General features: G+C 49.9%; 2 protein-coding genes across 3 annotated transcripts in view; one reads left to right on the top strand and one right to left on the bottom strand.

The window, feature by feature from the left end:
• CPD (carboxypeptidase D) overlaps positions 1-5,579 on the bottom strand; it is a 25,355-nt gene extending 19,776 nt beyond the window's left edge. Inside the window, exons 1-2 of the mRNA XM_059865665.1 lie at positions 4,873-5,579; positions 2,551-2,798 (exon numbers count right to left, since the gene is read on the bottom strand). Coding sequence (XP_059721648.1) covers positions 2,551-2,798; positions 4,873-5,564 — 940 coding nt within the window. The 5' untranslated portion in view covers positions 5,565-5,579. The remainder of the gene's footprint in view (positions 1-2,550; positions 2,799-4,872) is intronic.
• On the top strand, positions 4,180-15,882 carry TMIGD1 (transmembrane and immunoglobulin domain containing 1). Of its 2 annotated transcripts, none has more exons than XM_059865667.1 (7): positions 4,180-4,723; positions 11,253-11,349; positions 12,252-12,530; positions 13,296-13,574; positions 14,353-14,456; positions 14,726-14,754; positions 15,090-15,882. In XM_059865667.1, exons 2-7 carry the CDS (start codon positions 11,271-11,273, stop codon positions 15,094-15,096), a joined length of 777 nt encoding a protein of 258 aa, XP_059721650.1. In that variant the 5' UTR covers positions 4,180-4,723; positions 11,253-11,270; the 3' UTR covers positions 15,097-15,882. The 2 variants fall into 2 exon arrangements, with proteins under 2 accessions (XP_059721650.1, XP_059721651.1); XM_059865668.1 differs by having other exon boundaries at positions 4,181-4,723; positions 15,128-15,882.

Genomic DNA, 15,882 nt, shown 5'->3' with positions numbered 1-15,882 from the left:
TGGGACAATGAATCCTGTGGCAGTTTACTCTCCAGCATGTTTGATTTCACATGATAAAATGTGGCAGGAAAATTTCCACCTGTTGAAACAGTGTGTTCTCATTTCTTTGTTTTTCCTGGCTTTAGTTCCCTTGGAGCCTGCAGGAGTCTCTCCTGGCACAACCTGATCTGGAGGCCTCCAGCATGTGCCCTGCACAGCTCACAGAAGCAGGAGCTCTGGTTATCTACCTCTAGAGCTCAGCTCAGGGACTGGGATTTCCCCAGCCTCACTTCACCACACATTTCAATTCTGCAATCAGTGGGAAAGGCCTCCTGATCCAAGCACGAGCCTCTGCAGTCCTTGGCACAGAGCTGGGCAACTCAGATGACTCAAAACTGCCTCTGATGGTTTTGCTGCTTCTGTCACAGCACTGAGAACTGACTCCCCTCTGCCTGCTCTTCATCCACTACTAAAAATAAACATTAAAACCTACAGCCCCAAAGGGGTGAACTGACACAACATCAAATTACAATCGTGGTATTGGTCAGTTCACCTATGCTCTCCCTAGGTTACATGTTACATGAATTCCTTGGCTCTGGGGGAACTGCTGCTGTCACTGTGAGCAATGTTCCACTCTCAGAGTCCAGTCAGTGCATCCTCCCTGCAATCTCTGCCCGTGAATGCCCTACAGCCATCAGTGCTGAGCCCCAGCCTGTGGCTTGTCACAGAGACAGGGTTTATGTCTGCAGAGACTGGGTGCTGGAGGCTATTGGATAGACATAAACCACAGTGACAGCAGCACAGAGCAATCTGGTCTGCAGTTCACACCTTTTATTTCCTGTGAAAAGAAAATGATGCCATTTCTTTGTACTGATGGCAAAGCAAAAACAGCCTGCAAGGTTCACACATAGTGCACAGCCACCAACCAGCCTCACAGCCAAGCAGGAGGATGAAAAAGTCATCCCTGCAGTGAAAAATGCAGCTCTTTGGGGTCAGGAGAACACAGACCCAAAGCTCTGGAATAACTTTCCTTTCAGAGCACACCCACCCCACTTCATTACAAGGAGAGAAGATCTCAGAGCTGCAGTAAAGAAACTTCCCATCTAAGGTGTTTGCCCAGAACAGCCACCACAACAAGGCAGCACAGATCATCCAGGATATCCTGTTCCCTCACAAGCCAAGTCACCAGATTACACAAACTTTCCTCCTGCTGGACTTCTCACAGCAGCAGAATGAACCTTGAGCCTGCAAACAGCAGGGCTAGTGTGCTCAGCAGGGTAGAGGGAAGGAGACAGCTGGTAGAGAAAGAGATCAAACCACATCTTATTTGAACACGACATCTTATTTGCCCAGTGAAATCCTGGGGGATGATTCAACCACTGCTTAAATTCAAGCCTTCCTCTTCCAGCTCAGAGCTGATGTGTTCAGGCCCTATAATGGATCCCTCTCCAGCCTTCCCAAGCAAGCTGGATGCAGAATTAACACAAGACTCTGCTGCAAAGCCCATGCTCCAGAAAGACACTGTCTTACCAGAAATGATTCATCTGCAAGCTCTGAAGGATAAACAGCATTGCCTGTCACTGCCAGCTCAGCACTTCTGCCATCATCCCTCAGCCACAGCAGAAGGAAAAAAAGCAGAGCAGCATAGCAACACAACTTCTTGAGATCATTTCTGCAACTTTTTTTCTGTGTTCTCACCACAGAAGCTCCTGCCCTGCCTGTACAACATCCACCAAGGAGCCACAGCAATGGGCTAACCTGGGAGCTCCCTTTCCCATGAGAGCTTCTCCTCACATGAACTATTATTTCAATTTTCAACCAAACCAACACACACACAGCAACCCACTGTGTGGCTGAGCCAGGCTGTAACCTCCACCTGCACAGGCAGAGTGGTGGCACCAGGAGGTCATTTGCTCCTGTTAGCTCACTTCCATTGCAGCTGCATAATGGAGGGATCAGGAGCTCTCCTAGAGGTTCCTGCAGGGCAAATCTCAGATCCCTTCTAGATCTCCCACACTGGTGGATAAGAACAGGTCATGCAGGCTGTCACCTCCCACACAGGTCTAAGAGTAGAGCAGTCCATGGAAAAGCTGCAAACCCCATTTTCAGCAAGAACTCCTTGGTTAGCTCAGAACATGTAACTAAATTTCACACAGTTTTACAGCAAGTTATTCTATAATCACAAAATTACAAGCTCAGAGGTTAAAAGACCTCACAGAACACTGGTATTGGTTTAATACCATTAAGAATCATTTCCTCTTTCCTGTATCAAAATTTAGCAACTGTCAAGAGACCTACAAGAATTCATTTGGCAAATGAAGCCTCCCACGTGCAGGACAACTCTCCACTACATAAGAGGGTCAGAAAGAACCCTTCAGTTTGCTGTGATCTCTTCCCTACAAACACCTCCCAAGCTGTTACTCATCAGCTGGTGTTCCCACAATGCCACCTCTCTCCATTTCAAGCTGCTAGAACACATTCAAAGCTGAAAATATCACTTAACCCCCAGTGCTTTCCTCTGTGATAATCACCACTGGTCTGGATGGGAGTTCTCAGGTGAGCACAGCTTACCTTCCACATCATACCACTGGGCACCATTTGTGATGCCATCTGGAAAGGTCTCTCCCTCCTCTCCAGGGCAGTTGGGTTTGCCAGTTCTCATGATGGGGTGATGTGAAGCATAAGCTTTTGCCAAATATTTGAAGACTTCATCATCAGCTGATTTACTGTAAACTCCTGTGAGCCTGTGTGTGGGCGAGTCATCGTAGGGGTAGCTTGCCACCACAGAGCCACCATGGAGATTGCCAGAGAGCAGAAACCTGGGGTTGGGAAGGAAAGGGACAAAAAGTCAGACTGGAAATATTGCAACAGGAAGTTGGCTACAGCCACCCAACCAGTTATTCTGCTGCTTCCCCACCCAGATCACACTCTCTGGAGTCCCCAGTTTTGGATTTTTGAGGCAAAAGGCACATACTGAAAGTGGAATCAGTTCTGGAGATGGAACAGGTTTTTTTCTGCAGCCTAAGACCAAGCCCCCAGACTCGGTGACAGACACAACAATGTACTCTTGTCAAGCTCTGAGTACACCTGGTATGTGCAACAGAATTAACTCACAAATAAAATCTGGATGTGAAACAGAGTTGTTAAAATCTCAAGTCAGAAAATATAGCAGGGCATGCCCCACATCCCCCTTCAGTCTGATCACAGGCTGCACAAGCATTTCAATGAGTCCCAAAGGTAATTTTCTCTGTTCTCCTCTTCCCACCAAACACAGCACTGTGGGGAAAAAGAACTCTCCTGTGCATTTGCTCAAATGGGACTTGGTTTCCAAGCAGAGGTAATGTGACCAATACCTCTACCTTGCTTAAAATAGTGCACACAAATTGCATTACATCCACTATCTCCCTTTTTAATCAAACAGTTCTGTTTACCCATTCATTTTTCTATCAGCAGTTATGTTAGTCTAACAATTACACCAGTATTAACTGGTGCTGCCAGGCAGAGGGACACACAAAGCACCACGTTCTTCCTGTTTCACCCTGGCTGAGAGTGATAGCAAATATAGGTGGGATAGCAAATCCCACCTCACACAATAAGAGAAAAAAATAAAAAAAGCTCAAGGAGTTTTCAAAATTAATCAAGAATGCACATGAGTTTCCCCAGTTACTAATTTTGAGCTGAACCAACTCTGGAGGGATTTTAGTGCAAAGTGCTGCACCAGAGCTGTCCTAAAGGATTCTTAGGACAAGAAACTACTTCTGAAGTTTCTGCAATTCCTCTGCAGCACCATCCCCACGGGCACTGCCATCCACCAAGTTTTAATGAAGATCATTTGTTCGCATAAATTTTGTTTCCTAAATGTGAGCAAACACTACAGGATGCTGAATGTTTTGTGTGTTGGTTGGAGTCAACCAACAGCCCTAGTGTGCACTGTCACCCCCCTCTTCATCTCTTTCTATCCCTACTTTGGGAAGAGGGCCACAGTTTGCTGCAGTGCATTGCTGCTTTCTCTGCACAATTTCCCACAGTTGGCTGCATTGACCTTTGTAGTCTGGACCTTACAGAGTTCTCTGAGGAACACATGACAAATGAAGAATCAATGCCCAGCCTGGCCACTGTATTTTCTGGAGCTGCCCCAGACCCCCACACCAGAGCTGGGCTTTAAAGGCACCATCTCCTCTCCTGGGCTGCTGCACTCCTGGCATAGCAGCTTCCCCCTGGGCTATCCTTTAGGATGGAGAGAGACAAATGGGTCAGCAGGGATGCTCGAGGCTCAGCCCCACGTGCTTCAACTAAACACATGGGGAAGGCAGCTGTAGAAACAGGGCCTGTCTCTGGAAATGCTGCTGCACAGAGCATTATTGCTAAATGCAGGGAATTTCCCATGCAACACAAAGAAGAGGGGAAGAAGCCCTGCCCAACACAACTTTGTTAACATGGTCGTACACAGATGCTTAACCCCAAGTATTTTCAGCACCCTAAAGCTTGTGGAGTAAGCATTATTGGCCCTAAGAGCAAGACCCACTGACAAGCTCACAGCGAAGCAGGTGAGAAGTTTCCAGCGAGATGGGAGACCTGCAGCTGGCCATGGAGGCCGGAACACCTGGGTGTGTGCAGGGCACACGGGCTGTGCCCCGCGGGGCTGCTGCAGCTCCCTGGCAGCTGCACAAAACCCGGGGCCACCAAATGCTCTCCCCAGCGCAGGACGGTCCCGGCTGCAGGGAGGCAGACTGGGGATAAACAGGTGGGGAAATTACTTCTCCTTCCCCCCCAAGCCTTGCTGGGAAGCACCGGGAAGGGCTGGAAGCTGGCTGACACCCTCGAGGAGTGAACCCGAGGGTCTCCCGTGGCCCGGAGCGGCGCGCCGGGCAGAGGGGAGCGGGCAGCACTCACCTGTTGCGGCGCATCCAGTCGATGAGCGCCTTCACCTCGGGCACGGGCTCCAGGTTGGGCTCGGCGTCCCCGAACTGGTCGGGGAAGCTGCGGTTGAGGTCGCGGCCGCGGCTGTTCTCCCGCCCGCCCTCGGCGCCGCCGCCGCCGCAATCGCCTTCCTGGGCGCGCTCGAAGCCGTCGGGGTTGAGGCTGGGCAGCAGGTACAGGTCGGTGGTGTTGAGCAGGCGGACGATGCGCTCGTCGCCGCCGGCCCAGCCCAGCACCAGCTCCCAGGCCAGGCGTAGCAGCAGCGGCCGCGCCAGCGGCTCGTCGCCGTGCATGTTCCCCACGAGCTTCACCTGCGGCCGCCCGGGCAGGGCCGCGCCGCCGGGCGGCTCGTCGGGCCGCTCGGGGCCCAGCCCGGCCGTGAGGCGCAGCACCCACAGCGGCCGCTTCTCCACCGACTGCCCGATGCTGAAGAGCCGCACCAGGCCCGGGGGGGCCGTGGCCTCCAGCGCACGCAGCGCCTCGCCCAGCTCGGCCGAGTGCAGGTACCGCAGCGCCTCGCCGGGCGCCGCCGCCGCCGCCTCCGCTTTCTTGATGTGAGGGGAGCGGGCCGGGCTCTGCAGCGAGGGCGGCGGCAGCAGCAGCAGCGCCCAGAGGAGCGGCAGCAGCCGCGGCATCGCCCGCAGCCCCCGCGCCGCGCTCGCCATGGCCCCGCGCACGCCCCGGTCCCGCGGCTCCGCTCCCGGTCCGGGCCGAGGGGGCGGTGGCGCTGCCCCGGGGGGCGGGACCTGCCCCCTTGCTCGCCAATCAGCGGCGGCTGTGGGGGAGGAGCCGTCCGGGCTGGGCGGTGGAAAACCAATGAGAGGCGGCGGGAGTGTTACGTCATGCGGTGGGTGTTACCGTGCGCCGCGGCGCCCCCTGCGGGCCCCAGGCCAGCCCCGGGCCGGCCCCGGAGCGGGGCTCAGCCGGAGGGGAGCGGAGTCACTCGGGCTCCGAGGAGCTCCGAGGGCAGGGGGGGTTCCGTCCTCCCTTAGGACAATGCGGCCTCTCGCTCTTGGCGCTCGCTGTTTGCCCTCACGAAGGCCCCTGCATGAGCTGTTCCACGGCGCTCACCGCTGCGGGAGAGGCGGATCGCCCAGCACGGAGTTGGTGCGCTCAGGGGCACAAACAGCAGCACCTTGGAGGGGTCGCGGCAGGCCCCACCTCTCCAGCGGATAAAGCCGAACACAAACCAGGAGCTGGGAAGGAAGGACGGGACTTTGCCTGGGCACGGTGACAAGTTGTGGGTCACGGAGCACAAGGTGTTGCTTCTGGTGCCTCCGTCTTCCCCAGCCCTGAGCGAGCTGCGTGCTCAGATTGGACCTCTGGGGATTAAAGACATTCTAACAGTGCGATGTTTGCTTTGCTTGTAGCTGTGACTGCACCGCCATGAGCCTCAGAGGAGATATAAACTATACTTTGGGGCTTCCTCCATCAAATTCCCTTTGTGAGGCAGGTGAGATGATAAGGACTAAAGGCAGGACACCTTATTCTGCAAACATCACTTTGCAGTCCATAAAACAATGGAAGTGTCCATCTCCAACAGCAGTTTCCTGCCAATTCCTGTTTAACTTTTCAGTAGTATCTCATGTACACATCTGCTTCCCAGCTCTGGCATTTCCTGCTGCAGACACCAGCCCCAAGTCTAGCACATAAAACTGATTTTCAGGGGAACCATCAGTGGTATGACTCCTTCATCTCATGGCATTCCAGCATCCTTTGTGCAGGAGATCAGATGATGCAAACTTGTGTGTGAGCCAAGCATGGTACCGCATCAGAAGGGCCCTGAGGAAAGGGAGAGAAAATTGGCTTCTCTTTCTTGGGGCTCATCTGGCCTGCACAATCATTAGGAGAGGAACAAGCAAGAAACATGGGTTATTCATCAAAAAGATACCCCAGATAAAATTAAACTGGAAAAGCCAAAAGACCTTGGTCATCAGGATGTTCTTAAACCAAAAAGGAGAAGGAATATTAAGAGAGAATGTGGCTCTCTTGGAAGCGATCACCATTATATAGCTTTAAGTCCTCAGTCTACAAATGGATTGCTCTGGATTTACCCACAGTAACTGAGCTCATTTCCCTTTTTAGCTGATAAAAGCCCAGTTGTCTGGAACTCCAGCAGGCCAATTGTAAAAGCAGCATGTGGCAAAGGCTGATGACTCACCAGCTCATTTGCTCAGCAGCCACTAACAACAAACTCTCCGTATTTCCTTGAGCCAGCCCAGGAGAGCTCTGACTTCCACATCCCTGAGTGAGCAAATACACAGACTGGGGACTGATCTGCCTCCTCCTTCTCTTCCTCCTCCCTTTCCTCTTCCTCTCCCTCCTCCTCCTCATCTCTGCCTTCTGCCAGTGCTGTTGCACTCAATAAGGTGATTACTCAGGAGCTGGGGCTTTTGCCTCACCACACTCCACAGTGCTTCCAGCCATGGAGCAGGAATGTGATTTTCTCCTGTAGACCAGCAGCAAATGGTCCCCCATGAACTGGAAAGATGGAGCAGCTCAGTCCTTGCAGATTCCTCGCAGTGGGAGCAAGGGATGACCCCACAGCAGGGAAGTTAAAGCTGCTAATATTGTTTGGCAGCACTTCACAAGATCAAATCACCACTTGGTTTTCCAGCAGAGAGCACTTCCAAGAAATCCCACTGGTGATGAAAGTTCCTAGGTAGACAAAAATATTCAAGGTCCAGGCTGTAGAGCAGCCATAGCAGAATAGAGTCTTGAAAGAGAAGCAGCTCTGGGAATTCTGCTTGGGAATGTCATGTACTTGCCATCAGCATGAAGCAGGCACCCAGTTTAGCATCCTCCCCAGTCAAGAGTGTGGCTTCAGCTTTCTACAGAATTTCCTGCCTTTGAGCTCCTACCAAGGTGATCACAGGGATCTCAGCCGGTTTCCAGCACTCCCAGGTGACTTTGCTCCCCTTCTGTGGGTGGGTACCCAGCAGGTGGCATCCACGTCCAACACTTGTGCTGGAGCCTCACCTTCCTGAGGGCTTCTCTTCCACTTTGTTGATCCCAGGATCTGTTTCTCATTAAAGCTTATTTTCCATTTGAATTTATTTTAAAATTTCAAAATATTCATTGATTTAGTGTTTCTTTAGTTATTCCTATTCCTTCCCAAAAAGTTCACTCATAATTCTTCTGTGTTCAGTGACACAGCATGTGAACCTTTATATAAAGATCATCAGGAAATAGATTTACTAAAAAATTATGAAAAAAATACCTGAGATCTGTCCATCTCACCTGTGAGAAATATGCTGGATCTAGGCTGGGAGAAATCACGGCACATCACACCTCCATAATGTTTTTAAAAAACATTTGAAAAATAGGTTTTGTGGGAGGGAAGAGGAGCGCTGAGTAAGTTCCAGCAGCATTCCCGGACAGCCTCGGTTTCCAGCCCAGTTATCTGGCAAGGAGAGGCGCTGGATTTGGTGTTACAGTCATCCTCCAATAATGGAAATGTTGCAAAATATGTAGCACCACATATTAAAATGGGATTAGAAGTGGGGAACCACAACAAGTAGGAAGACAGGAGCAGCCTTAGAGCAGAGCCTCAGGCACTATTGCAGAATCATGTTTTCTGGAGCAGGATTACAACCACGTTACAGCCTTTGTTTGCTTGACAAAACCATAGATACAATCCTGGGTTTCCACACGTCTGTGCAGATCCTGTCATGCCCCCGACTCCAGGAGCAACCATCAACCCTCACAACTGCTGAGGATAAATCAAGATCTCATCTGCCAGTGAGAGTGTGGAGGATTAGGAATTGTGCTCCCTGCTCCTGCAGGCACTGAGGAGATCCACACAGAACCCAGCTGCTGGGAAGTTTGAAGTTGGAGGTTAAGAGACCTGATGGAAAAAAAACTTCTGCTCAATCTCTATCATGTTCTAAATCTTCTCTGCTCAGGTTTCTAAGGCTTGGATTACACCCAGGAATAGACTGGTGCTTATTAATTAATTCCTTTGAGGCTGTTCAGAGTCATATTTAACAACAGTCTTATTCTGGGTTTGTTGGTGCAACGTTGCCATAAGGATGACAAGCAGGAACCGGTGTGGTGGATTACTGACTCTAGCCCATGGTCTGTCTAATCCCTAATCCAGCCTTGGCAGTGCAGATCCAAGTACCTCAAATGTGAGGGCTGGATCCTTTGCTGTGGAGAGTTATGGAGTTCTTGCCTCTGTGAAGAGGTTCCTCCTAGTCTGAATCATTAGTGGCTGCTTTGCATTCTGGAACATGAGGTTTATGTCCCTCCAAAAAACGTAATGGAAAGGTGGAGAACGCAACCCACAAAACTCTAGACCTCAGTAATTAGACACCCACAAGATTAATTACACCCTATATGAAAAGAAAAGTGTAAAAAGCCATTGCGAAAGTAGTTCTTACCTGGTCTAAACAGCTGCCTTTCAGTGCCTCTGGCCAGGTAACACCTTGATTTTCTAGTCCCTCTTCCTTCAGCAGATCCTGAGCCCATTGCAAAAGAGGACACTGCCAGTGCTCCAGATGAACCTCAGCTCACCTCTGCCTGGCATGGACCTGCTGGGACAGAATCTGACCCAGATCCCAGCTGGTGCTGGGTCTCACATCATAACAAAGTTCCCCAGAACAGCTGTTGTCTGGAAATCTTCTCCTCTACTGTCATTTCTACATTAAAACTCCCAAACTCCACTCCTTCCTTCTATACATCCTCACTTACTCCAAACCACCTCCTTCTTCTCCAGAGTGTCAATCAGTGCAGTGACCAGAGGGAGCACAGATTTCACTTTCCTGCCTTTGGCTCACCTTGTGGTGGGAGCACATGAGCCATTTCCCAGTCCATTCCTTTGAATCCCTCTCTATTTCAACTCAGCTTAATTCCAAACCACAGGGATCACTTTACTCCTAGGAAGAGCATTTGGATTAAAATTTGTACTGAATCATAAGCCAACATTTAGTTGAATTCTACAAGGACAGGACAGTTTTCTAGAAGGAGGACTGAGAACTCTCTCTTCAAGGGACTTTTATACACACATACTTTTTTAACCAAGAATGATTCCCTGTTGGTTTTAAGGGTAAACCCATAAACACAGAAAGAATTCTATTAAGAAACACTCAAAGGTGACCCTTGTTTGCAACAGCCCCACAAATAAGCAGTGCTGTGTGCTCCTGTGCAGTGTGTGCAGGCAGCAGCCCCAGAGCAGGAGCCCTCCCTGCCCAGTTCTGTGTCACTGAGCTGGGACACGGCGTCCACAGGCCAAGAAAACACCAAGGACACATCCCAGGCTCCTCCTGCTCATGAAATGCACTTTATGGCTCTGCTGAGCCCATTCCTGATGAGTGATGTGCCTGCAAGGACACTGGCAGCAGTGACAACACGTTTGAAGGCTGCAAGGACCCCGTGCTTTGTGACCACGTCACCATCACCCTGCTGGGGTGCAAACAGCAATCTCAGACAGATTTCCACATAGCCAAGTGCTTCAGTTGTGCCCTGGACACACAGCCCAGGCACAGCTGTCCCAGCAGAGGGGACAGCTGGGACAGACACCCTTGCTCTGTGCTGGGGGGTGCCCAGGGCTGAGCCAAGCACAAGAGCAACCTGGGGGTACACACTGGTGAGCAGGACAATGTCTGCTCTCTCCTCTGCCAACATGCAGTTCAAAGTCTGAATCAGTGAATTTTCTCATTTTCCACTCAAAGGAGGACATGGCAATGGAGTCTTGGGCAGAAACAGAAAAATCAGAGTCTACTCCTGCTCTAGGATAATCTAGGATAAAATCCCTGTGGCTCAAAATAGTGCTGCGAACACACAGAAAGCTGGGGAAAAAAAGGTATTATTTTTGGCTGAAAGTCTTTATGGCTGATGCAGGAACTCTCTCATTAGTTACTCATTGCCTCAGAAAGTCTCATAAAACAGCCAGCAGAGCCCAGCAAATACTTCAGTCTTGTGGGAGCTCAGAAATCCAGGAATTGAACGAGGCCTTGAACCCATTTTATAGACTCACTTCTTACTGAACAACCATAAAATATTAAAATTCAGACCCTATAAATAAGGAGGGTAAAGAACTGTGCATTTCCCAGCAGAAGCAGCCTCTCCAGAGACTCTTCCCAAGGTAAGTCTAGTGCTACCTGATCCAGAGACGGGTTCCCCAGACTGACAGGTGATCAGGGACAGCAAACTCATGTAATGGAGATTAGAGACATAAAACCCCTTTGAATCTGCTCTGAACTGGAAAATGCCCTGCAACAATGGACTCAGTTTATTCCCTGGTGACCCTGTGCCTGCTGTGGGGGCTCTCCCCGGGTTGTCTGATGGCTGTAGGGATTAACCCCTGCGAGCCCTGGGCAGAGGCAGCAGTGCTGTGACCCTCTCTCCAACAGAGCCAGCTCTGCCCCGAGATGGCGCAGAGACGCAGCCTCGCCGTCCCCTACGGAGCACCCATCCTTGCTGTTTCCTTCTTGGCATGTGTGGCCACAGGTAAGCAATGGAAAAACCCATCCTGGCTTTGTCCAAACCCCATCACAGCAATTATTGAAACTGCCCAGGGCTGGGTGATGTGCTACAGCAGCATTTTGAGTGTTCTGGAGATCATCCCCAGAGGACTGTCTGGAAACTGACCTCTGATTTGAGAGTAGCAGAGAAGGGAATGGGGAAATGTCAGTGTTTTCCAGCATTATTGCAGCAGGGATGATGAGGCCACAGTTTCCAAACCTGCTCTAAGCAGTGATAAGTGTGATAGATTTGGCCACCTGGGAACACCTTCAGACAGGGACCTTAATACCTTTATAATCTGAGCTATATTTTTCATTCATTATTCTATGGCTCAGGCCGCAGTAGCATGTTTCATCCCGTTACAATAATTTATTTCCCATACTGGTTGTTCATTTAGGATGTCTTGAGGTTTGTACCTTTGACAAATTGCAGCTCTGCAACAGCCAGGATACAGCTGAGGGGCTGATTAACTCATTTATACTCCCAGGGGCATCCTGCTCCAACTGAAAAACAGAGCATCAAAAACAGTGAGCACAGTGGTGCTGCAGCAGTGATTGGCAGCAGGAGGGTGATGGGATGGGAGTGACCTTTTGCTGGGCATCACAGGGTCAGTCCTGGCTTCAGACATTTTGTTGTCACAGGTCAGGCCTTGGTCTTCTGGCAGTCAGCTGCAAAAGGCTGATTTTTATTTTAAATAACTGTGGAGGGAGCTTTGAAATGAAGACAGGTTCATGTCTCAAAAACTAACATTCCACCTAAAAACAGATTGAAACCTCAAAGTCTCATCCCTCCTCCAAGGTGGAGGCCTGGAGAAGTGAGCAGGGCAGCTTTTGTGAGAAGAGTATGGCTTAGGATGCTTAAATGTCCTTGTCCTCCTTCTTCTGCAGGTTTGGAGCTGTCTGTAAATAACCAAGCTGCTGACTTCACCCTGTCTACAGGGCTCAGCCCTGCCATCTCCCTCTCGTGCCTCGTGCACAACAGCAGCCAGGCCGAGGAGCTGCTCTGGTACCGCGGGACTGGGCAAGTGGATCTGAAAGATGGGAATAAAGTGAACATCAGCAACATCTGCATATCCCCGGTCAACGAGTCTGACAACGGAGTCACCTTCACGTGCAGGCTGGCACGGGACAAGGCTGTGCAGGTGTCTGTGACCCTGGATGTGCAGTGTGAGTCGCCGTGGTGGATTCCCTGGGGGAATGGCTGGGTGGGATGGAGTCGTGGGCCGAGCAGCTCTGTCTGGGCGGTGTTTTGCACCCTTGTACGCTGTCTTCACCGAGAAAAAATGTGTTTAGGAGGAGATAACTCACGTGATAAGACACTCCCTTCCCACAGTGGTGCTTATGGCTGATCTAAGGGCTCTTTTATAGGAGTGGGTGGGCCCTTAAGAAAGATACTCTGGATATGTCCCTGCCTCCACCTAGTTTATTTCCCAAGGATACAAGTCAGGGCAGAGGAAATTCTGGAGTGACAGTCTCTGCCACTGACTGCCCTCCTCATTCTCAGGGATCAGGAAAGGCTGCACTGCTGTGATCTGTTAGACCACTGAACAAGGAGCATGAGGGATGTGAGAAGGGAACTTATTTTGTGTAAAATGTGGGCATTCTACAAGGCTGGAGCAACGTGGCTTCAGTCTCTTCTCCCAAGTAAAAAGTGATAAGAGGAAATAGCCTCAAGTTGTACCCAACTTAGATTGGGTATTAAGGAAAATTCCTTTACTAAAAGGGTCCTCAAGTCCTGGCACAGGCTGTCCATCCCTGCAGGGATTTAAAAGATGTGTAGATGTGGCACATGGGGACGTGGTTTTGTGGTAGCCCTGGCAGTGCTGGGTTAATGGCTGGACTCAATTTGAGAAGGCTTTTCCAACCTAAATGGTTCGGTGATTCTATGAGCAGCATTATTAATGACCTGCTGAACTGCATTCCTGTGAACAGTCCCTCCCCAGCTGAGTGGAGAGGAGACCCTCCACGTGGAAGAAGAGAAAGATGTTACTCTGACCTGCAACTCCAAAGCCAACCCTCAAGCACAAAGCATCTGGTTAAAGGACAACCAGATCTTGACCCTGCAGCAAAGTCGCCACAAGCTGTACCAGACCAGTGAGGTCTTTCAGCTCTCCATCACAAAAGTGCAGACGTCTGACAATGGGACCTACACCTGCGTGGTGGAATCAGGCCTGGGAAATGGGACAAGGGATTTCCACCTCTTTGTTGAAGGTAACAAGGCTGCTGCTGATTAATAAGCTTTACAAATAACTCTCTGTTCTCTTTTATAATGACAACGATCCATTTCTATTAAGCAGTGTAAGTGGAGTGGGTTAAATTCCCTGCATGGATTTCTGAGGGCACAGCAACAGCAAGGAGCTCTCCCTGCACCTGTTCCTGGGACCACAGCACCAGGAAGGGCCTCTCCTGCTCTACCTGTTGTTCAAAAGCATTTGGCAAGTGTGACCCGGGGCATGCTCTTCCCACGCTGACAGGGCACGCTCAAGTGTGGTTTAAAGCACCTCAGGTCTTGCTTGAAGCATCTTACTGTGACCACAGGATTCTGTCATGCCCAAAGAGCTGCTTAAGGCACGAGTTGTGCTCCAGAGGTCACTCCGGGGGCTGGGTGCTCAGGGCTCAGACAGGTGACACTAAATCACCTCTGTCCAGACCCCTTTCATTTCTGTCCTCCTGGCACAGGGAGGGAAGCAATGTTACCTGTGGCAGTGGTACCTCTGGACTGACTTATTTCTGAGCATAACAGTGCCTGGGGGTTGTTCTTCAGGAGCTGATGTTTCAATCCTTCTTCAGTTCACTAAAATACAGGCTCAGCTCCTTTCTATCCAAGGGACAAACACACAGAGTCAGTCTGTGGACAGCAGGGAGAGCAACAGTTAACTCAGCAGTGACAGCTGTGGGAAAAGAAATGTCTTTCCACAGTCCTGTGAAATGTTCTGAGTTGTGTGACTGCACAAATTTCTCTCATATCCAACTTCTTCTTTCCTGACAGATAAAAAACCTGTTTTTCCCACGGAGGCTATTATTGCTGCTGCCGTGGTGGTTACAATCACAATACTTTTTGGAATCGTGGCTCAAAGAGATAAAATTTTTAAGGTATGGAAAGCTCTAGTTTCATAGGAAAAAATAGTATTGTTTGCTGCAGTGCCCTGTTTTTTTCTACCTTTTCTATTCTATTTCATAATGTTGCTTTTCACTGTAAGAAAACTGCTACAAACTACCTCCTGCTTTAGAATTACCAGTAGATAAATCAAGTATTAGGTATTTCATGTGGAAGGCATTATGTACTTGCAAGATTTGTAACAATATCCCCACAGCCAGGAAACATGAATGATAACAGGGCTGCTTTTTTCTTTTCTTTTCAGTGCTCCAAGAAACCAAAAGATACAGCTCTGTAAGTATTTGACTGCTTATTCACACTTATTCCAAATGAATTTCTTCTTTAAAATTGGCAGAACCTGAAGAAGTTCATCAGTATAATAAACACACCCTGCTCTTGCTCTGGCTGGTGAACATCAGCTCTGTCCCAGCAGAGAGGGGTCCCTGGGAACATGACAGGACACACAAAAATCCTGCCCTTCCCTGGCCATCCCAGGGCTCTGGCTACCCCTGTATGTAACCACTGCAAGGGAAAAAAACTCTAATGTCATATCCTCAGCCTGCTGGCAGCTTTCTGGAGCTGAACACAGCCCAGATGAATTCAACTTACTTGTGGTTTTTTTTTTCTAGGAGGTGATTTTTCGTTTCTTCTGTTCATTTTGCTGCAGGTAAAGAACTCCCAGAAAACATCATTTCTAGTGGTCAACCAAAGCCATGTGTGAGATGATGAGATAAAGCGCTGAAAGAGTTTTTTTGGGATCAAGTTTATATGTTTTTTCAAAATATAAGTGGTTCTTTGCATCTGTTGATTCTAAGCTGCTGCTTAGAGGTCAGAACTGTTAGAACTGGTCACTGGGAACCTTTCCTTGGAGCACCATTGAAGTGGGTGGGCTCCATGAGATGATGCCGGCTCTTGCTCTCCAAGTTTATTCCAAGAAGGAATGCATGTGCAGTCGGGCTTGTGGATCAGTCTGTAGAGCAATCTCTACTGCATTGTGATGCTGATGCACACAAATGAAGGGAGGTGTTGGGCTGACAGCTGCTTTCTGTCCTGCAGTGCCATTCCACAGGGCGTTGGGGTGGTGGCCACCCAACTCTCTGCCCCTTCCCAATGATCCTGTGGGCATCTCAGCTTCTCTTGCCAGGGCAAAAACTGCCTGGCACTCAGCATTGCTGCTGCATTTCTTGTCTCTGTGGCTCACCAGGGCTTGGGGCAGCCCCAAGCGCTCAATGACACAGTGAAGTTCCAGTGTGATCGCTCTGGCACCATGATGGGTGGAAAACATCTCCATCCATCCCTTCCCCCAACAAATGTGCCACTCAAGCACTTTTCTCAAGGTCCTGGCAAGCTGTTGAGGCCTCATCACGCCTTGGAATAGTCCATTACTAATACTGTCAATAAACACTGCGTGCTGTAAATCAA

The sequence above is a fragment of the Haemorhous mexicanus genome, chromosome 22 (assembly GCF_027477595.1).
Source record: "Haemorhous mexicanus isolate bHaeMex1 chromosome 22, bHaeMex1.pri, whole genome shotgun sequence".
Lineage (NCBI taxonomy): Eukaryota > Metazoa > Chordata > Aves > Passeriformes > Fringillidae > Haemorhous > Haemorhous mexicanus.
Note: the sequence above shows the minus strand (reverse complement) of the source record. Positions and strands in the feature narration are given on the sequence as shown.